This window comes from Haliotis rufescens, unplaced genomic scaffold, assembly GCF_023055435.1.
Source record: "Haliotis rufescens isolate VD_foot unplaced genomic scaffold, xgHalRufe1.0.p SCAF_6, whole genome shotgun sequence".
In the NCBI taxonomy this organism is placed as follows: domain Eukaryota; kingdom Metazoa; phylum Mollusca; class Gastropoda; order Lepetellida; family Haliotidae; genus Haliotis; species Haliotis rufescens.
This window is the reverse complement of record NW_025964334.1, coordinates 59,563,309-59,585,960: the sequence shown is the minus strand read 5'-3', so window position 1 is coordinate 59,585,960 and position 22,652 is coordinate 59,563,309. Positions and strand designations below refer to the sequence as shown.

The 22,652-nt window shown below is 45.8% G+C and overlaps 1 protein-coding gene across 4 annotated transcripts in view; it reads left to right on the top strand.

Moving 5' to 3' along the window:
• LOC124122882 (doublecortin domain-containing protein 1-like) overlaps positions 1 to 22,652 on the top strand; it is an 88,594-nt gene that overhangs the window by 35,247 nt on the left and 30,695 nt on the right. For all 4 annotated transcript variants that reach the window (XR_007218710.1, XR_007218709.1, XM_048385707.1 and 1 more), the window contains exons 22-32: positions 2,857 to 2,941; positions 4,591 to 4,676; positions 7,004 to 7,144; positions 8,593 to 8,839; positions 10,265 to 10,430; positions 11,131 to 11,283; positions 13,866 to 14,057; positions 19,777 to 19,985; positions 20,556 to 20,626; positions 21,620 to 21,755; positions 22,177 to 22,436. Coding sequence is in view for 2 of the 4 variants with exons in the window: in XM_048385707.1 (XP_048241664.1) it covers positions 2,857 to 2,941; positions 4,591 to 4,676; positions 7,004 to 7,144; positions 8,593 to 8,839; positions 10,265 to 10,430; positions 11,131 to 11,283; positions 13,866 to 14,057; positions 19,777 to 19,985; positions 20,556 to 20,626; positions 21,620 to 21,755; positions 22,177 to 22,436 (1,746 nt within the window). In the remaining 2 variants the exon portion in view is untranslated. The remainder of the gene's footprint in view (positions 1 to 2,856; positions 2,942 to 4,590; positions 4,677 to 7,003; positions 7,145 to 8,592; positions 8,840 to 10,264; positions 10,431 to 11,130; positions 11,284 to 13,865; positions 14,058 to 19,776; positions 19,986 to 20,555; positions 20,627 to 21,619; positions 21,756 to 22,176; positions 22,437 to 22,652) is intronic.

Sequence of the window (22,652 nt, the reverse complement as noted above, 5' to 3'; positions counted from 1 at the left end):
GCTCAATGAGGTAACTCACTGTCTTATAGTCACACAAGGCCCATCACTGCAGAAGGAGAGCTCAATGAGGTAACTCACTATGTTATAGTCACACAAGGCCCATCACTACAGAAGGAGAGCTCAATGAGGTAACTCACTGTCTTATAGTCACACAAGGCCCATCACTGCAGAAGGAGAGCTCAATGAGGTAACTCACTATGTTATAGTCACACAAGGCCTGTCACTACAGAAGGAGAGCTCAATGAGGTAACTCACTGTCTTATAGTCACACAAGGCCCATCACTGCAGAAGGAGAGCTCAATGAGGTAACTCACAATGTTATAGTCACACAAGGCCTGTCACTACAGAAGGAGAGCTCAATGAGGTAACTCACTATGTTATAGTCACACAAGGCCCATCACTACAGAAGGAGAGCTCAATGAGGTAACTCACTGTCTTATAGTCACACAAGGCCCATCACTGCAGAAGGAGAGCTCAATGAGGTAACTCACTATGTTATAGTCACACAAGGCCCATCACTACAGAAGGAGAGCTCAATGAGGTAACTCACTGTCTTATAGTCACACAAGGCCCATCACTGCAGAAGGAGAGCTCAATGAGGTAACTCACTATGTTATAGTCACACAAGGCCTGTCACTACAGAAGGAGAGCTCAATGAGGTAACTCACTGTCTTATAGTCACACAAGGCCCATCACTGCAGAAGGAGAGCTCAATGAGGTAACTCACTATGTTATAGTCACACAAGGCGTGTCACTACGGAAGGAGAGCTCAATGAGGTAACTCACAATGTTATAGTCACACAAGGCCTGTCACTACAGAAGGAGAGCTCAATGAGGTAACTCACTATGTTATAGTCACACAAGGCCCATCACTGCAGAAGGAGAGCTCAATGAGGTAACTCACTATGTTATAGTCACACAAGGCGTGTCACTACAGAAGGAGACCTCAATGAGGTAACTCACTGTGTTATAGTCACACAAGGCCCATCACTACAGAAGGAGAGCTCAATGAGGTAACTCACTGTTTTATAGTCACACAAGGCCCATCACTGCAGAAGGAGAGCTCAATGAGGTAACTCACTATGTTATAGTCACACAAGGCGTGTCACTACAGAAGGAGACCTCAATGAGGTAACTCACTGTGTTATAGTCACACAAGGCCCATCACTACAGAAGGAGAGCTCAATGAGGTAACTCACTGTTTTATAGTCACACAAGGCCCATCACTGCAGAAGGAGAGCTCAATGAGGTAACTCACTGTTTTATAGTCACACAAGGCCTGTCACTGCAGAAGGAGAGCTCAATGAGGTAACTCACTGTGTTATAGTCACACAAGGCCTGTCACTGCAGAAGGAGAGCTCAATGAGGTAACTCACTATGTTATAGTCACACAAGGCCCATCACTGCAGAAGGAGAGCTCAATGAGGTAACTCACTGTTTTATAGTCACACAAGGCCCATCACTACAGAAGGAGAGCTCAATGAGGTAACTCACTGTTTTATAGTCACACAAGGCCCATCACTACGGAAGGAGAGCTCAATGAGGTAACTCACTATGTTATAGTCACACAAGGCCTGTCACTACGGAAGGAGAGCTCAATGAGGTAACTCACTGTTTTATAGTCACACAAGGCCCATCACTACGGAAGGAGAGCTCAATGAGGTAACTCACTATGTTATAGTCACACAAGGCCTGTCACTACGGAAGGAGAGCTCAATGAGGTAACTCACTGTTTTATAGTCACACAAGGCCCATCACTACAGAAGGAGAGCTCAATGAGGTAACTCACTATGTTATAGTCACACAAGGCCTGTCACTACGGAAGGAGAGCTCAATGAGGTAACTCACTGTTTTATAGTCACACAAGGCCCATCACTACGGAAGGAGAGCTCAATGAGGTAACTCACTATGTTATAGTCACACAAGGCCTGTCACTTGTCTGCAGCAAATGTCATTCTAATACTGTCTAAAACGCAGCAGAGTAAACTGAGAGCCAGCATATTTCAAAAACTGTAGGCCCAGTGGAAACACTGTAGACCCAAACATTTTAGCTGAAGCAGGGAGACATACTCTTGCAATATAAATTACAAAACACAACCAGTCAACCAGAAGCTTTTACTGCCATCACACCAAGTTCCCACAGACTCTGGGCTCATACATGAAGCCTACATTTATCAAGGAAATTATCAGTTTGTAACACATCTTTGCGACTACATCACACACCATTTAAAAAGTCTAATCCTACTGTTTATAAATATCAAAGTTCTGTTTATCATGTTTATCACATTACTTAAATAATGCTTAACAAATAATTACTTAAAAACTGCAGGCCGTAAGGGACTGCTGAAATGAAAAACTGTAAGCCCAAGAACAAATCTGTCGGCCTTGGGCCTTTGGGCCTTCGGGCCAATGTCTATTTCAAACGCTGCTTGCCAATAACAATTCCCAAATTGGAATCAAACATTTCCCGCATTCTGTTACTGTGGTCATGACTACAGAGATGACATATATTTTTCTGATAACATGGCCAAAAAAGAAGAAAAGGCTTTTGTCTTCTTTCTACTTAGAGGTATTGAAGGCAATGTTGAAATACCTCTTACTTTTAGAAAATATAATGTGTAAAAGCAAACTCCTAATTTGGAACAAAGCGACGTCATTTCACAAATTACCTGCCAAATGCACTCAGGTTCAGATCTTTGCTGTATCCCTGTGTTCTGTCAGGTAAGTGCTGCAGGAGGTACCCAGGACTTTAGGAGACACTTGTCAGTTCTACTTGAACTTGCAGGATGTTTGTTAAAGCTAAAGAATTTGTGCTGAGACTCCTGAAGATTTTGTGTGACTGTTTAATGTTGACAGAGATATGACTGGCCGATGGAGGGCTACTTGATGCCACACGCCCCGCCGCTACACAAGTCCGACAAGAAGTCCGGCCTTACAGGAGGTAAGGGCTGTCCAGCACTGTTGCCATCTTGTGTCTATCTCCTGTACCTTGTGATATGCCTATCTCCTGTACCTTGTGATATGCTTATCTCCTGTACCTTGTGATATGTCTGTTTCCTGTACCTTGTGATATGCCTGTCTCATGTATTTGTGATATGCCTGTCTCATGTACCTTGTGATATGCCTATCTCATGTATCTTGTGATATGCCTATCTCCTGTACCTTGTGATATGCTTATCTCCTGTACCTTGTGATATGTCTGTTTCCTGTACCTTGTGATATGCCTGTCTCATGTATTTGTGATATGCCTGTCTCATGTACCTTGTGATATGCCTATCTCATGTATCTTGTGATATGCCTATCTCATGTATCTTGTGATATGCCTGTTTCATGTACCTTATCACAAGGTACATGAGGTAGGCGTATCACAAGGTACATGAGGTAGGCGTATCACAAGGTACATGAGGTAGGCATATCGTGGCTTATCACAAGGTACATGATGACAAGTGACAGGAGGGTATTTGTGTTAAGCACACATGTTTGGGTAATATTGTCCTGTTTTGATACTGCCTATTGGTTCATGATTGTCAGCGAAGTAGTCTGAGATCATATCAGGTCTGGTGTTTACTGTGTAAATATTACTTTTTAAAAATTGATACAGAATTAAAACATGAATTGATACATAGGTTTGTGTATGCACCTTTGTGTGATCAGGTGTAAATTAGTGATGCATCATTCAGAGCTCCAGATAAGCTTTTGGTGTTGTGGGTATTTTACCCATGCATTTTAAAATCACTGCGTATCAGTAATTCTATCTGGGTATTCAAATTTCTGTTACCCACTAGTTTTTACACATGTGGGTATTTAAGTTAAATATTTAAAAACACTATTCATCTAGTCCCTGCAAACTGGTGTTGTGTGGGTTCAAGAGCTTTATAGGACTCAAAAATACCACGATACTTCCACAAGTGTGATGGCAAATGATCATGATGTAACTGTCATCGTGGAGTTTGGCAAGGTTGACGGAATGCCCGTTTATAATTTCAAAATAAGTTGCTTATTTGCCAATTGAATACGCAGGGTTACTTCACAATATTTTGAATATACGCACAAGTTTTATTTTTGTAGCGTATCTGTAATGTTTGTTGCGTATTTGATACACTTGGATATTATTTTACTGCGTATTTCTGCATTTCTGATGCGTTTTTTACGCAGATACGCAGCTTATCTGGATCTCTGATCAGTGAATCAGTGAATGGAAACACCTATTCATTGTATCATTATTCTTTGCTTGAAGTAAGTGAGCATTATTTCAGCCATATAGAGACTTCTTTGCTTGAAGAAAATATTGGAATTAGTACTTTGAGAACAAAAAAAATCCAGAAGCTTAATGAGATACTGTTATCAATTGGCCTCAGCAACCCATGCTCATGATGTCAATCACTAGATTGTCTGGTCAAGACTCGATTATTTACAGACCACCGTCATATAGGTGAGATATTGATTAGTGCGGCGTTAAACAACAAACAGATATGTTATAATTGTATGTCATCTTTGTAGTTTTGACTGCATGGGTCAAAGGTTACAAGGATCTATGTGCAGCATGGACAGCACGATGCTGAGGTTATAGTTCCCAGTTGACTGTTTCAGTGGCTCCGCTGCGTCTGTGGGTGATGAAGAATGGGGAGAGAGATAAAACCACAGCACTACAGATTGTCGGGCCCAATTTGACAACGGTGAGACATAGAAGCTTGTTTTCTCTGTAACCTCTGATAGTTTGTTTTGTTCTGAAAAGGTCTACCGTATGTAAAAATATTAATAATTTTGTAATGAGATCAGTGCCATAATTGTGACCCACTTTGTTTTACATTGACACCTGTGATAAACAAGGGTTGCAGTAACTGTCATCACGGCGAAATTCAAACCTTAAGTATACTAATGAAAAAAAGTAACTGCGCTTCACATGAAGTGGTGTAAATGTTACTGAAAATAACAACATTTGGTCATCTGTCTGATCAATGTCTTGTCATAACAAATTCATTGACAAAACCGATGCCTGGTAACGGGAGACCGAGTGACACGCCTACCTGGTAACAGGAGACCGAGTGACACACCTACCTGGTAACGGGAGACCGAGTGACACACCTACCTGGTAACGGGAGACCGAGTGACACACCTACCTGGTAACGGGAGACAGCGACATGACCGAAGTGAGGGGTGGTGTAACAACCTAATAAACAATCGGGTGTGAACACCATCTTCGATTATACGGGCGAGCCAGCCTGGGGAATGTTGTTCCGAATGTCAACCAAAGATTGGGCCCTCTGAGCATTACAGGCTGATTCTGGTCCTGTTGTTGGCATCGTTCCATCTCATCCCGGGGCGGTCGGGTAGCCTAGTGGTTAAAGCGTTCACTCGTCGCGCCGAAGACCCAGGTTCGATTCCCGACATGGGTACAATGTGTGAAGCCCATCTGGTGTCCCCCGCCGTGATATTGCTGGAATATTGCTAAAAGCGGCGTAAAACCATACTCACTCACTATCTCATCCCAGACATGTTCAGTGGAGAGAGGTCTGGAGAAACAGCCTGTCATGGCATCACAGCAATATTATGCTGCCTCATCAAGTCTGTTACAGCATGTGGGCGGGCATCATCCTGCTGCAACGTGATGTTACGTCCCTGCATTTGCGCAAAGGGTAGAACATGATCTCGAACAATACCTCCTGGTAGCGTATGCCATTCAAGTTGCCTTTAACAATGAAGAGTTCTTCCATGAGTTTAGTGTTGCTGAAACATTCTCCCAGACGCCTGTAGACCCTTGCACAGCCGTAAGTGCTGTCTAGATAAAAGCTGGCATCAGATACTATCCCTGTCCTCTGGACCTCAGATGCTGTCTACACTAAACTAGGCTTGCCTGACGGGGATGTGGAAGCAAATTTGGGCATATTGCCAGATGTTGTGGACTAATGTTGTGCTCCCTCAACCAGTTGCATTCGGTTCTGCCACTAATTGATCTCAAACTAAGATTGTTTGAGTTTTTAATATGGCTATTCATTCTGTAGATGCACCAAAAGAATATTGTTATCTTGTTGACATTATGTCATACATGGACGACTGTCCCCTGGCACGTCATGAGTGTTACCCTGTAGATAACGTCTCCAATTTAAAGTTATCTGTCCTTGATTTTCCTCTTGCTTCAGACCTGGGCCCACTTGCACAAAATGATCTTAGCTCTAAGACTGTTGTAAGCCTATGCTAAAGTATGGGAGTTACGATCATCTTAGCGCTAAGATCGCTTTGTGCAAGTGGGCCCTGTTGTTTTGCTTGGTCATTGTATGTCCTCCACAGTGATAACATGCTTACCTTGTGTACTGTAGAAACATGGACTGATGAGAGACTGGTGTGTGTTTCTGTGTGTCTGTCTGGAGCAGCTTGTGTCCAAAAGGCAAAAGGCCACAATTTGCACAATCTCATTAAAATCAGACCTTAGTTCTCGCTACCGCTAAACAAAGATCTAAAGACATCCCATTAGGGGTCACGTCAGAACTACCTTTCATCCGACCAATCAGAGCGTTGCTTACCAGATCATGAAAGGGACAGTCGGAATGTGATTTCTAATCATACAACCTCGAACACTTTAACACGGGGTATTTCAAACGATAGCTACGGGTTTAACGACTGAATCCATACAATCTAGACCATCTGTTAGCCATTCCAGAATGTTCGTTTGTTCAGGTTTCAAATTTGTAATCGAGAATTTGTCAAAATATGTTTCGAAGCGAAGTCGCCAATTTGAAAATAGTGCCATAAAGCATGAGAAAGCTGCCTTCTGATTGGTCATTCCATTGGTCAGTCAAAGATCGCACAAGGTCGGTCTGACGTGACCCGTAATGGGATGTCCTCAGATCTTTGTTTAGCGGTAGCGAGAACTGAGATCTGATTTTAATGAGATTGCAATTTGCATCACATTGGGTTTTCCCCCACCTTAAGCTGACACTGATATCGCTGAAATACCATTCAAAGTGGCATTAAAAGCCCATCACTCACTCACTCACTCACTCAGATGATGAAGGAGGCCCCCAAGAAGGACAAGAAGGATGGTGGACGCGGCAGAAAGAAGGACACGCCTGTGAATCATGCTGACTCTGTTGACATCGACGTCACCATTGGCGACCTCACCGTCAGGGAGCTGGAGTTTCTCATGGTAAGTCCTGGTCAAGATGTTGATGCTTTAATCTGATCGGTCGTAAAATGTTGATGCCTCAATCTGATTGGTTTTAAAATGTTGATGCCTCAATCTGATTGGTTGTTAAATGTTGATGCCTCAATCTGATTGGTTGTAAAATGTTGATGCCTCAATCTGATTGGTTGTAAAATGTTGATGCCTCAATCTGATTTGTTGTAAAATGTTGATACCTCAATCTGATTGGTTGTAAAATGTTAGCCTGTTAATCTTTTGGTCATGACATGGATACTTGAAAATCAACCGGTGCATCACAGAGCAACCCTGACATCCCAGCAGCTTGGTGTCTTGTGTGTCCTTGATTCACTTGCTCACTAACCTTATAAAGAATTACTGCCAGAAAACTGGTTTCCTGTGGCAGTAAAGGGCTGGTCATAACAGCATTCAATCCCGCTCACTCACTCACTCACTCACTCACTCACTCACTCACTCAACCACTCACTCAACCACCCACTCACTCACTCACCCACCCATACCAACCCACCCAACCACCCTCCCTCCCTCCCTCCCTCCCTCACTCACCCACCCACCCTCCCTCACTCACTCACTCACTCACCCACCCACCCAAACACCCACCCTCACTCACTCACTCACTCACTCACTCACTCACCCACCCTCACTCACTCACTCACCCACCCACCCTCACTCACTCACTCACTCACTCACTCACTCACTCACTCACCCTCACTCACTCACTCACTCACTCACTCACTCACTCACTCACTCACTCACCCACCCTCACTCACTCACTCACCCTCACTCACTCACTCACTCACTCACTCACTCACTCTCACTCACTCACTCACTCACTCACTCACTCACTCACTCACTCACTCACTCACTCACCCACCCAAACACCCACCCTCACTCACTCACACACACACTCACTCACTCACTCACTCACTCACTCACTCACTCACTCACTCACTCACTCACTCACCCTCCCTCACTCACTCACTCACCCACCCACCCAAACACCCACCCTCACTCACTCACTCACTCACTCACTCACTCACTCACTCACTCACTCACTCACTCACTCACTCACCCAAACACCCACCCTCACTCACTCACTCACTCACTCACTCACTCACCCACCCAAACACCCACCCACACTCACTCACACACTCACTCACTCACTCACTCACTCACTCACTCACTCACTCACTCACTCACTCACTCACTCACCCTCCCTCCCTCACTCACTCACTCACTCACCCACCCACCCAAACACCCACCCTCACTCACTCACTCACTCACTCACTCACTCACTCACTCACCCTCACTCACTCACTCACTCACTCACTCACTCACTCACTCACTCACTCACTCACTCACTCACTCACTCACTCACTCACTCACTCACTCACCCACCCTCACTCACTCACTCACTCACTCACTGTTGGCAGTTCCTGGACCACTGTACATCGCTCCTGGATCTGCCGTTTGCCGCGCGCCGAATGTTTGACGAGACGGGTGTGGAACACTTCACCCTCCAGAGTCTGCAGCGAGATCAGCTGGTGTTCGTCACGTGCGGGGAGCAGTGGAGTGACCCCAAACTCAACAAGACGGAGCAGCAGCGCCGATTCCTTCTGTCTCAGCTCTCCACCGATGTGGCCAAGATTCGCCAGTTTGTTGCTCTGAGGGACCCTCAAGGTTTGTACGGGGGGTTTCCCTGATTGGGCGGAGTCCCATCTTTCCTTGTTTCATACCTGTTGACCTAGCATGAGACACACAGTTTTGTATAAACGATCACACTCTCACTAGAAAACTCACACATACGTAAATAAAAGTTGTGTTTAAGGAAACAATGGGAACCCGTCTCTTTGACTTAGAATTTCCAAGATGATCAGAATATGAATGGTTCAGCTAACGCATTTGTCATGACAGTTTATCACAAACTTCTAACATCAGGGCCAAAAAGGCTGCTCTAAAATATTGAACCGTTACCTTGAACCATTTCTGTTAGAATATCTCCCACGCTGAATCAGTCTCGGTCGTTGGTCATGATGTTTGACAGCTGAATTGGTTAGCTATTTCTCGTTTCATAAATTCCTAGTTTAACGAATCCTAGGTTTGATGGTAATATTGCTTTCATATCGTCAATCCTTTTAGTGTGTTAGCGATGGAGATCGAGGGAGGTGTGATGCTGGTGATATACTACCAGGTTTTGTGATGAAGATCGAGGGGTGTGTGGGAGATCGAGGGTGGTGTGGGAGATCGAGGGTGTTGTGGGAGATCGAGGGTGGTGTGATGCTGTTGATATACTTCCAGGTTTTGTGATGGAGGTCGAGGGTGGTGTGATGCTGGTGATATACTACCAGGTTTTGTGATGGAGGTCGAGGGTGGTGTGATGCTGGTGATATACTTCCAGGTTTTGTGATGGAGGTCGAGGGTGGTGTGGGAGATGGAGGGTGGTGTGACGCTGGTGATATACTTCCAGGTTTTGTGATGCAGATCGAGGGTGGTGTGGGAGATGGAGGGTGATGTGACGCTGTTGATATACTTCCAGGTTTTGTGATGCAGATCAAGGGTGGTGTGACGCTGTTGATATACTTCCAGGTTTTGTGATGCAGATCAAGGGTGGTGTGACGCTGTTGATATGCTTCCAGGTTTTGTGATACAGATCAAGGGTGGTGTGACGCTGTTGATATACTTCCAGGTTTTGTGATACAGATCAAGGGTGGTGTGACGCTGTTGATATACTTCCAGGTTTTGTGATACAGATCAAGGGTGGTGTGACGCTGTTGATATACTTCCAGGTTTTGTGATACAGATCAAGGGTGGTGTGACGCTGTTGATATACTTCCAGGTTTTGTGATGCAGATCAAGGGTGGTTTGACGCTGTTGATATACTTCCAGGTTTTGTGATGGAGATGGAGGGTGGTGTAACGCTGTTGATATACTTCCAGGTTTTGTAATGGAGGTCGAGGGTGGTGTGGGAGATGGAGGGTGGTGTGACGCTGGTGATATACTTCCAGGTTTTGTGATGCAGATCAAGGGTGGTTTGACGCTGTTGATATACTTCCAGGTTTTGTGATGGAGATGGAGGGTGGTGTAACGCTGTTGATATACTTCCAGGTTTTGTGATGGAGATGGAGGGTGGTGTGACTCCCAATGTGAAGGTCGTTGTCAACAAATGTTGGACTCGGGAGGAAGATGAGGCAGAGGAGCGTGCCAGGGAGGTTAACACAACAGCCAGACAGGAGGAAGATCAGGGGGAGGAAGATTTCACAACGGAACACCTGTATGATACTTTGTCTTAAATAGTGTTTAATCATTATGACCAATATAGTAATCTCCATCCAGGCACTCTTGCTTGTCCAGAAAGATGCCTGAAATAAGGCACGTTTGTTTCACAACGCACTCAGCAATATTCCAACAATATGACGGAATTAACTGAGTCTAGACAAGACAATACAGTGATTGATATCGTGAGCATCGATATCATGTACATGCAATCAACCAAATGGCTGAGTCTGACAGCTCATTCAGTTGCCTCTTACAACCAGCCAGTGTTGCTGGGGACCTATATTCTTACCGAGAACCCCCTGTCCGAAATAACGATTGAATGATTACCATGTGTACAGTGTGCTCATGCTTTCAACCACTGGCCCGGATTAATTATGTTAAGGTTGCTAGGATAGGACTGATTATTGATGACTTTGGCATAAAACAACATTCATTCACTCACTGTATTAGTTATCATATCCTTGCATGCTAAGATCATTGAATTCAGTTTTGTATCGTTTAACTTTCATTGATCTCTTATTTTATTTTTGTATATTAGTCGGATTAAATATCAGTCACTTTTTCAGAATTTGTAACAGTAATTCCTTTCTCTTGTTGTTGCCTATTTTCATGAGTATTAATCATTGTCCAAAGTTGAGTATTTTGTTGAGCTACTGGTGCTGTGATGTAATTATATGTCTTACATTCTGTTACAGCAACGCCCACCACCGCGCCCACTTAAAGTCTGAGAGACGCCTGGACACCCTGCGCTGGCCCTGGGAGAGACTGGTAAATGTCGGCAACAGTTTTGATGACAGCGACCCAGAGGCAGTCAAGTACTCCAACAAGGACCTGTATGAGAAATATCGGTGAGGAATAGGAGAGGATGGGTCCCCAGCACCCATGCTTGTCTTCCTGTAGAGGTTCCAGGACAGATCATGCCCCAAATACCCGTGCTTGTCTTCCTGTAGGAATTCCAGGACAGATCAGGTCCCCAGCACCCATGCTTGTCTTCCTGTAGGAATTCCAGGACAGATCATGCCCCAAACACCCGTGCTTGTCTTCCTGTAGGAATTCCAGGACAGATCAGGTCCCCAGCAGCCATGCTTGTCTTACTGTAGGTGTTCCAGGACAGATCAGGTCCCCAGCAGCCATGCTTGTCTTCCTGTAGGGATTCCAGGACAGATCAGGTCCCCAGCACCCATGCTTGTCTTCCTGTAGGAATTCCAGGACAGGACAGGTCTCCAGCAGCCATGCTTGTCGTCCTGTAGGAATTCCAGGACAGATCAGGTCTCCAGCACCCATGCTTGTCTTCCTGTAGGGATTCCAAGACAGATCAGGTCCCCAGCAGCCATGCTTGTCTTCCTGTAGGGGTTCCAGGACAGATCAGGTACCAAGCAGCCATGCTTGTCGTCCTGTAGGGGTTCCAGGACAGATCAGGTACCAAGCACCCATGCTTGTCTTCCTGTAGGGGTTCCAGGACAGATCAGGTCCCCAGCAGCCATGCTTGTCTTCCTGTAGGGGTTCCAGGACAGATCAGGTACCAAGCACCCATGCTTGTCTTCCTGTAGGGATTCCAGGACAGATCAGATCCCCAGCAGCCATGCTTGTCTTCCTGTAGGGATTCCAGGACAGGACAGGTCTCCAGCAGCCATGCTTGTCTTCCTGTAGGAATTCCAGGACAGGACAGGTCTCCAGCAGCCATGCTTGTCTTCCTGTAGGAATTCCAGGACAGGCCAGGTCCCCAGCACCCATGCTTGTCTTCCTGTAGGGATTCCAGGACAGATCAGGTCCCCAGCACCCATGCTTGTCGTCCTGTAGGGGTTCCAGGACAGATCAGGTACCAAGCACCCATGCTTGTCTTCCTGTAGGGGTTCCAGGACAGATCAGGTCCCCAGCAGCCATGCTTGTCTTCCTGTAGGGGTTCCAGGACAGATCAGGTACCAAGCACCCATGCTTGTCTTCCTGTAGGGATTCCAGGACAGATCAGATCCCCAGCAGCCATGCTTGTCTTCCTGTAGGGATTCCAGGACAGATCAGGTCCCCAGCAGCCATGCTTGTCTTCCTGTAGGGATTCCAGGACAGATCAGGTCCCCAGCACCCATGCTTGTCTTCCTGTAGGAATTCCAGGACAGGACAGGTCTCCAGCAGCCATGCTTGTCCCCCTGTAGGGATTCCAGGACAGATCAGATCAGGTCCCCAGCAGCCCCCCCCAAAATGGTACTTGTTGTTACCCTGCCTGGCATTAAGCATTAAGCGGCTCAAACAAGGACTAGTCGGCTCGGAGTCAGTTCTCTGTGTCTGAGTGGGGTATTCATGTTAAACTGTGGCATGGTATCTCAGTGGGATGGCACTATAAAGCCGGTTTTACTTCTGACTAGAACAGGCAGCCACACACAAACATACGCATGCTATATGAGTGCAATAATCTTTGATGTGACTTTAAACCCCTTTTCACCTCACCTCATCTCTTAGCAAAGAAAATGTGTGAAACAAGTAATCAGATTGGTTATTTCTCTGTTTTTAGCTGCAGCTTGTGAAAGATATATAGACGTGGGTCATTGTTCTTGCATTTTCAACCCTATGACTTTAGCTGACTGCATGGGAATTTAAGATCACACTTGTGATGCTGCCCCAGTGAAGATCTGTTAAAGAGATGTATTTTGAGAGTACCACATATATATATATATGTATTTCATGAATACTATCATTATTCCCTCATGAAGATCTGGGTTACAATAGGTCTTCAGCAACCCATGCTTGTCAGAAAAGACGACTATGCTTGTTGTAAGCGGCAAGTTACAGGATCGGGTGTTTGGGCTTGCTGACTTGGATGATGCATGTCATCGTGTCCAAGTTGCGTAGAGTGATGCTCTAGATATCAATCACTGGACTGTCTGGTCCAGATTTGATTATTTGCAGACCGGCGTCATGTAGCTGAAATATTGCTTAGTGCAGTGTTTAACAACATGACACAACATGACCACATAACACAGCATGACACAACACTAGAACATGATGCCGTCTTCTCTCGACACAACACTAGAACATGATGCCGTCTTCTCTTGACACAACACTGGAACATGATGCCGTCTTCTCTCGACACAACACTGGAACATGATGCCGTCTTCTCTCGACACAACACTAGAACATGATGCCGTCTTCTCTTGACACAACACCAGAACATGATGCCGTCTTCTCTTGACACAACACCAGAACATGATGCCGTCTTCTCTTGACACAACACTAGAACATGATGCCGTCTTCTCTTGACACAACACTAGAACATGATGCCGTCTTCTCTCGACACAACACTAGAACATGATGCCGTCTTCTCTTGACACAACACTAGAACATGATGCCGTCTTCTCTTGACACAACACTAGAACATGATGCCGTCTTCTCTTGACACAACACTAGAACATGATGCCGTCTTCTTTTGACACAACAGGCCTCGCCCATCCCCCCGTGTGTCCAGGGACACACTCCAGCGGTTCGTGTACGAGGACGGCTTCATTGCTTGTTCAGCCAATCACAGCCTGGTGCTGGGGGTCCAGGAACAGGAAGGGCGGGTCATCGATGTGTACCTGCAGAAGCGGCGGCCGGACGATATCAACCAGCGCTGGGTCATGAAGGAAAATGGGTAGGCAGCTGTGTTTATTACAGGGTAGCGGGAAACACTTTGTACCCTAGGTCATTACACTGTCCAAGACAATTGACATCATTACAGTGTCCAAGATAGTTGACCTTGTCATTACACTGTCCCAGATAGTTGACCACGTCATTACAGTGTCCCAGATAGTTGACCATGTCATTACAGTGTCCCAGACAGTTGACCATGTCATTACACTGTCCCAGATAGTTGACCACGTCATTACAGTGTCCCAGATAGTTCACCATGTCATTACACTGTCCCAGACAGTTGACCACGTCATTACAGTGTTCCAGATAGTTGACATCAATGCAGTGTCCCAGATAGTTGACCTTGTCATTACACTGTCCCAGATAGTTGACCACGTCATTACAGTGTCCCAGATAGTTGACATCAATGCAGTGTCCCAGACAGTTGACCATGTCATTACAGTGTCCCAGATAGTTGACCACGTCATTACAGTGTCCCAGATAGTTGACATCAATGCAGTGTCCCAGATAGTTGACCATGTCATTACAGTGTCCCAGATAGTTGACCACGTCATTACAGTGTCCCAGATAGTTGACCACGTCATAACAGTGTCCCAGACAGTTGACCAGGTCATTACAGTGTCCCAGATAGTTGACCACGTCATTACAGTGTCCCAGATAGTTGACCACGTCATTGCAGTGTCCCAGACAGTTGACCATGTCATTACAGTGTCCCAGATAGTTGACCACGTCATTACAGTGTCCCAGATAGTTGACCACGTCATTACAGTGTCCCAGATAGTTGACATCAATGCAGTGTCCCAGATAGTTGACCATGTCATTACAGTGTCCCAGATAGTTGACCACGTCATTACAGTGTCCCAGATAGTTGACCACGTCATTACAGTGTCCCAGACAGTTGACCACGTCATTACAGTGTCCCAGACAGTTGACCATGTCATTACAGTGTCCCAGATAGTTGACATCAATGCAGTGTCCCAGATAGTTGACCACGTCATTACAGTGTCCAAGACAGTTGACCATGTCATTACAGTGTCCCAGACAGTTGACCATGTCATTACAGTGTCCCAGATAGTTGACCACGTCATTACAGTGTCCCAGATAGTTGACCATGTCATTACAGTGTCCCAGACAGTTGACCATGTCATTACAGTGTCCCAGATAGTTGACCACGTCATTACAGTGTCCCAGACAGTTGACCACGTCATTACAGTGTCCCAGATAGTTGACCACGTCATTACAGTGTCCCAGATAGTTGACCATGTCATTACAGTGTCCCAGACAGTTGACCATGTCATTACAGTGTCCCAGATAGTTGACCACGTCATTACAGTGTCCCAGACAGTTGACCACATCATTACAGTGTCCCAGACAGTTGATGTCATTACAGTGTCCCAGACAGTTGACATCAATGCAGTGTCCCAGATAGTTGACCTTGTCATTACAGTGTCCCAGATAGTTGACATCAATGCAGTGTCCCAGATAGTTGACGTCATTACAGTGTCCCAGACAGTTGACATCAATGCAGTGTCCCAGATAGTTGACGTCATTACACTGTCCCAGATAGTTGACCATGTCATTACAGTGTCCCAGATAGTTGACATCAATGCAGTGTCCCAGATAGTTGACGTCATTACACTGTCCCAGATAGTTGACCATGTCATTACAGTGTCCCAGATAGTTGACCACGTCATTACAGTGTCCCAGACAGTTGACATCAATGCAGTGTCCCAGATAGTTGACCTTGTCATTACAGTGTCCCAGATAGTTGACATCAATGCAGTGTCCCAGATAGTTGACGTCATTACAGTGTCCCAGACAGTTGACCATGTCATTACAGTGTCCCAGATAGTTGACATCAATGCAGTGTCCCAGATAGTTGACCACGTCATTACAGTGTCCCAGACAGTTGACCACGTCATTACAGTGTCCCAGACAGTTGACCATGTCATTACAGTGTCCCAGACAGTTGACCATGTCATTACAGTGTCCCAGATAGTTGACCACGTCATTACAGTGTCCCAGATAGTTGACCATGTCATTACAGTGTCCCAGACAGTTGACCATGTCATTACAGTGTCCCAGATAGTTGACCACGTCATTACAGTGTCCCAGACAGTTGACCACGTCATTACAGTGTCCCAGACAGTTGACCATGTCATTACAGTGTCCCAGACAGTTGACCATGTCATTACAGTGTCCCAGATAGTTGACCACGTCATTACAGTGTCCCAGATAGTTGACCATGTCATTACAGTGTCCCAGACAGTTGACCATGTCATTACAGTGTCCCAGATAGTTGACCACGTCATTACAGTGTCCCAGACAGTTGACCACGTCATTACAGTGTCCCAGATAGTTGACCACGTCATTACAGTGTCCCAGATAGTTGACCATGTCATTACAGTGTCCCAGATAGTTGACCACGTCATTACAGTGTCCCAGATAGTTGACCACGTCATAACAGTGTCCCAGATAGTTGACCATGTCATTACAGTGTCCCAGACAGTTGACCACGTCATTACAGTGTCCCAGACAGTTGACCACATCATTACAGTGTCCCAGACGGTTGATGTCATTACAGTGTCCCAGACAGTTGACATCAATGCAGTGTCCCAGATAGTTGACCTTGTCATTACAGTGTCCCAGATAGTTGACATCAATGCAGTGTCCCAGATAGTTGACGTCATTACAGTGTCCCAGACAGTTGACCATGTCATTACAGTGTCCCAGATAGTTGACATCAATGCAGTGTCCCAGATAGTTGACGTCATTACACTGTCCCAGATAGTTGACCATGTCATTACAGTGTCCCAGATAGTTGACCACGTCATTACAGTGTCCCAGACAGTTGACATCAATGCAGTGTCCCAGATAGTTGACCTTGTCATTACAGTGTCCCAGATAGTTGACATCAATGCAGTGTCCCAGATAGTTGACGTCATTACAGTGTCCCAGACAGTTGACCATGTCATTACAGTGTCCCAGATAGTTGACATCAATGCAGTGTCCCAGATAGTTGACGTCATTACAGTGTCCCAGATAGTTGACATCAATGCAGTGTCCCAGATAGTTGACGTCATTACACTGTCCCAGATAGTTGACCATGTCATTACAGTGTCCCAGATAGTTGACCACGTCATTACAGTGTCCCAGACAGTTGACCATGTCATTACACTGTCCCAGATAGTTGACCATGTCATTACAGTGTCCCAGATAGTTGACCACGTCATTACAGTGTCCCAGACAGTTGACCATGTCATTACAGTGTCTCAGATAGTTGACCACGTCATTACAGTGTCCCAGATAGTTGACCATGTCATTACAGTGTCCCAGATAGTTGACGTCATTACACTGTCCCAGATAGTTGACATCAATGCAGTGTCCCAGATAGTTGACGTCATTACACTGTCCCAGATAGTTGACCATGTCATTACAGTGTCCCAGATAGTTGACCACGTCATTACAGTGTCCCAGACAGTTGACCATGTCATTACACTGTCCCAGATAGTTGACCATGTCATTACAGTGTCCCAGATAGTTGACCACGTCATAACAGTGTCCCAGATAGTTGACCACGTCATTACAGTGTCCCAGACAGTTGACCATGTCATTACAGTGTCCCAGATAGTTGACCATGTCATTACAGTGTCCCAGATAGTTGACCACGTCATTACAGTGTCCCAGATAGTTGATGTCATTACAGTGTCCCAGACAGTTGACCATGTCATTACAGTGTCCCAGATAGTTGACCACGTGATTACAGTGTCCCAGATAGTTGACCACGTCATTACAGTGTCCCAGATAGTTGATGTCATTACAGTGTCCCAGATAGTTGACCACGTCATAACAGTGTCCAAGATAGTTGACCACGTCATTACAGTGTCCCAGATAGTTGACCACGTCATTACAGTGTCCCAGATAGTTGATTTCATTACAGTGTCCCAGATAGTTGACCATGTCATTACAGCGTCCCAGATAGTTGACCACGTCATTACAGTGTCCCAGATAGTTGACCATGTCATTACAGTGTCCCAGATAGTTGACCACGTCATTACAGTGTCCCAGATAGTTGATGTCATTACAGTGTCCCAGATAGTTGACCACGTCATTACAGCGTCCAAGATAGTTGACCACATCATTACAGTGTCCCAGATAGTTGACCATGTCATTACAGTGTCCCAGATAGTTGATGTCATTACAGTGTCCCAGATAGTTGACCACGTCATTACAGTGTCCCAGACAGTTGACCACGTCATTACAGTGTCCCAGATAGTTGACCACGTCATTACAGTGTCCCAGACAGTTGACCACGTCATTACAGTGTCCCAGACAGTTGACCACGTCATTACAGTGTCCCAGATAGTTGACCACGTCATTACAGTGTCCCAGATAGTTGACCACGTCATTACAGTGTCCCAGATAGTTGATGTCATTACAGTGTCCCAGATAGTTGACCACGTCATTACAGTGTCCCAGATAGTTGACCACGTCATTACAGTGTCCCAGATAGTTGACCTTGTCATTACACTGTCCCAGACAGTTGACCACGTCATTACACTGTCCCAGATAGTTGACCATGTCATTACAGTGTCCCAGACAGTTGACCACGTCATTACAGTGTCCCAGATAGTTGACCATGTCATTACAGTGTCCCAGACAGTTGACCTTGTCATTACCGTGTCCCAGATAGTTGACCATGTCATTACAGTGTCCCAGATAGTTGACCTTGTCATTACAGTGTCCCAGATAGTTGACCATGTCATTACAGTGTCCCAGATAGTTGACCACGTCATTACAGTGTCCCAGACAGTTGACCTTGTCATTACAGTGTCCCAGATAGTTGACGTCATTACAGTGTCCCAGATAGTTGACCTTGTCATTACACTGTCCCAGATAGTTGACCATGTCATTACAGTGTCCCAGACAGTTGACCACGTCATTACAGTGTCCCAGATAGTTGACCATGTCATTACAGTGTCCCAGATAGTTGACCTTGTCATTACAGTGTCCCAGATAGTTGACCATGTCATTACAGTGTCCCAGATAGTTGACCACGTCATAACAGTGTCCCAGATAGTTGACCATGTCATAACAGTGTCCCAGATAGTTGACGTCATTACAGTGTCCCAGACAGTTGACCACGTCATTACAGTGTCCCAGATAGTTGACCACGTCATTACAGTGTCCCAGACAGTTGACCATGTCATTACAGTGTCCCAGATAGTTGACCACGTCATTACAGTGTCCCAGATAGTTGACCATGTCATTACACTGTCCCAGATAGTTGACCACGTCATTACAGTGTCCCAGATAGTTGACCACGTCATTACAGTGTCCCAGATAGTTGACCATGTCATTACAGTGTCCCAGATAGTTGACCACGTCATTACAGTGTCCCAGACAGTTGACCATGTCATTACAGTGTCCCAGATAGTTGACCATGTCATTACAGTGTCCCAGATAGTTGACCATGTCATTACAGTGTCCCAGATAGTTGACCATGTCATTACAGTGTCCCAGATAGTTGACCTTGTCATTACAGTGTCCCAGATAGTTGACCATGTCATTACAGTGTCCCAGACAGTTGACCATGTCATTACAGAGTCCCAGATAGTTGACCAAGCCATGGAATAAAGGGGATGATACATCTTGTTCACAAGTGAGATCTGCTCCAAGTACAAATCTCACTTATCCTGTCTTATATCACTATTCCCCAGTGAGATCTGCTCCAAGTACAACCAGCAGATGGCGCTGACTATCGCGATGCCCAACGTCCACGGCGACAACCGTCCCTTGACCTTCACAGGGTGTGCAGTGACACTGCAGGCTCGCCGACTCAACCAGTATGGCAAGGCTCACCAGCGGTGGCGCTACGATGCAGAGACAGGCTTTATATACGCTTTCTACGCTGACCAGTACGATAAAGGTTGGTTCAGTATGGCAAGGCTCACCAGCGGTGGCGCTACGATGCAGAGACAGGCTTTATATACGCTTTCTACGCCGACCAGTACGATAAAGGTGGGTTCAGTATGGCAAGGCTCACCAGCGGTGGCGCTACGATGCAGAGACAGGCTTTATATACGCTTTCTACGCCGACCAGTACGATAAAGGTGGGTTCAGTATGGCAAGGCTCACCAGCGGTGGCGCTACGATGCAGAGACAGGCTTTATATACACCTTCTACACCAACCAGTACGATAAAGGTGGGTTCAGTATGGCAAGGCTCACCAGCGGTGGCGCTATGATGCAGAGACAGGCTTTATATATGCCTTCTAAGCCGACCAGTAAGATAAAGGTGGGTTCAGTATGGCAAGGCTCACCAGCGCTGGCGCTACGATGCAGAGACCGGCTTTATATACGCCTTCTATGCCAACCAGTATGATAAAGGTTGGTTCAGCGAACAATCATGAGAAGTGAATGAATTCTCTATGTTTATGAGAAGCAAATGAGTGTTATGCCTTTATGGGAAGTGAAGGAGTCCACTATTTCTGTTTCAGAGATAACAGCAGCCAACCGGGCGGACGTCTGCACATCCTCTGTATCCCATGCTGCTGTCATCGATCAGCCGGTGAGTCGGCTCAGTTAAAACCTTTCTTTGTGTGGTCCACTATCCGCAGTTGTATTACATGTCCATTCTGTACTGATAACTACCCAGGACCCAGTGGAAACATATCTTCATTCTATCATAATAGGGGCGGTCGCGTAGCCTAGTGGTTAAAGCGATTGCTCGTCGCGCCGAAGACCAGGATTCGATTCTCGACATGGGTACAATGTGTGAAGCCCATTTCTGGTTTCCCCCGCCACGATATTGCGGAATATTGCTTAAAGCTGTGTAAAACCATACACACTCACTATCATAATAAGTACTAGGGCTGTTACGATTCACTCGCGTATTCGGTGAATCGAACCCTATCCATTCATGAATTGAATTTGTTATTGGGGGCCACTAGGTTATGCAAGCATATGCATTTACATACCCTGTACCTAAAAATATCCATAAGAACATATTATATGCATAGATTTCTTTGAAGACCACACTCTTATAACATTTAGTTTGACAGTATTGTGGTCACTGGTCATTGTCACATTTGAGCAGATACTAGTATCTGGATAAGTGCAGTATATAAATATATAATATATTAATAAAGAACAAACCATGTCAAATAATTTATGTTGTTATTGTTTCACGAAAGTTAACAAATAATCAGCTGCTGACTTGTTATTGTATTCGTGAAATTATATTCGTATTTGTTGCCCTTTATTCATGATATGAATTGTATTCGCCTTATCGTTGCAGGCCTAATAAGAATCCCATTTTGAGTTAAACGCAAAGCTTCATGCTGCTTAAAATAGCTGTCTAATTAAACGACACTACACTGCAATAACTGTGGGTAATGGAGAATGGTGGAAGGGGTTTTGTACGAATAGCTTTGTGGATATGATGAATTGTTCAGCCGAGAAACTGTTCCGTGTCGACTGTAAACACTTGGCAAAATGATCCTCTGACTCGTAGGTTATTATCTAAGTAAACTTAAGACGAAGGTGTTTGTATTTCCGACAGGGCTACATTGCAGAAGTGAATGACAGGAAGAACCGCGACATTCGGGTCTGTCTGTCTTGTGCCCGGGCCATGAGAGGGCGCTTCAAGCTGCAGCGACTCCCCAACAACAAGCCCTTCGCCTGTGCCATGGGACAAGGTAGGGAGTCATTCATTCATATCCAGTTATATCCCGGCGTGTCAGCTTAATGTGGGAGGAAAGCCCGAAGTGGTGCAGGTCTCAGACGTTTACCACTTCGGTGAAACCCACGAGCACGGGTATGGTGCTGACAAACCTAGAAACATAATCAGGGCGAACCGGGATTTGAACCCACAATCATAGGTTTCCGGCGTGCCCAAGGGACGCAACTCTGCACAGCGAATCGCGGCGCCTTAGACGACTGGGCCACCCATGCCCCCTGGGAAGAAATATCAAAGTTTTTTTATCAGTAGTTGGAAAGCTAAGGAAGCAAGAATTGGTTAGCTAGCATAGCAAAATGGTTACAAAATAATTCTTAAGAGGAGATAAAGTTGAACTTGTTGAGAGATGCTGCTGGACTGAGGATGTTTTGTGTTTGCAGCTAGGAAGCTGAAGTTGCGGCATGTGGGAAGTTTCTGTGTGCTGAATGGCAAGGTGGACCTGTCGACGCCTGAGGCGGAGATCACTCTGCGCAACTGGGAGGAGAGTCTGACAACACTCCGGGAGGAGACCAGCGTCAAGACGATCGCCAGGCAGATCTCCGCAGCCAAGTCTGTGCGGACTGTCAAGCTGCTCATGTACAAGAATGGAGAGGGCAGAATGAGGGCTGGCGAGAAGGTGTACGGATCTAGCATACAAGGGGTAGGTTTGGATTAGAGGTCACAAAGCCTGCAGGGGTGGTTGTGGTCATAGGTCACTGCATGCAGGGATAGGTTGGGTCATAGGTCACAGCATGCAGGGATAGGTTGGGTCATAGGTCACAGCATGCAGGGGTAGGTTGGGTCATAGGTCACAACATGCAGGGATAGGTTGGGTCATAGGTCACAACATGCAGGGATAGGTTGGGTCATAGGTCAC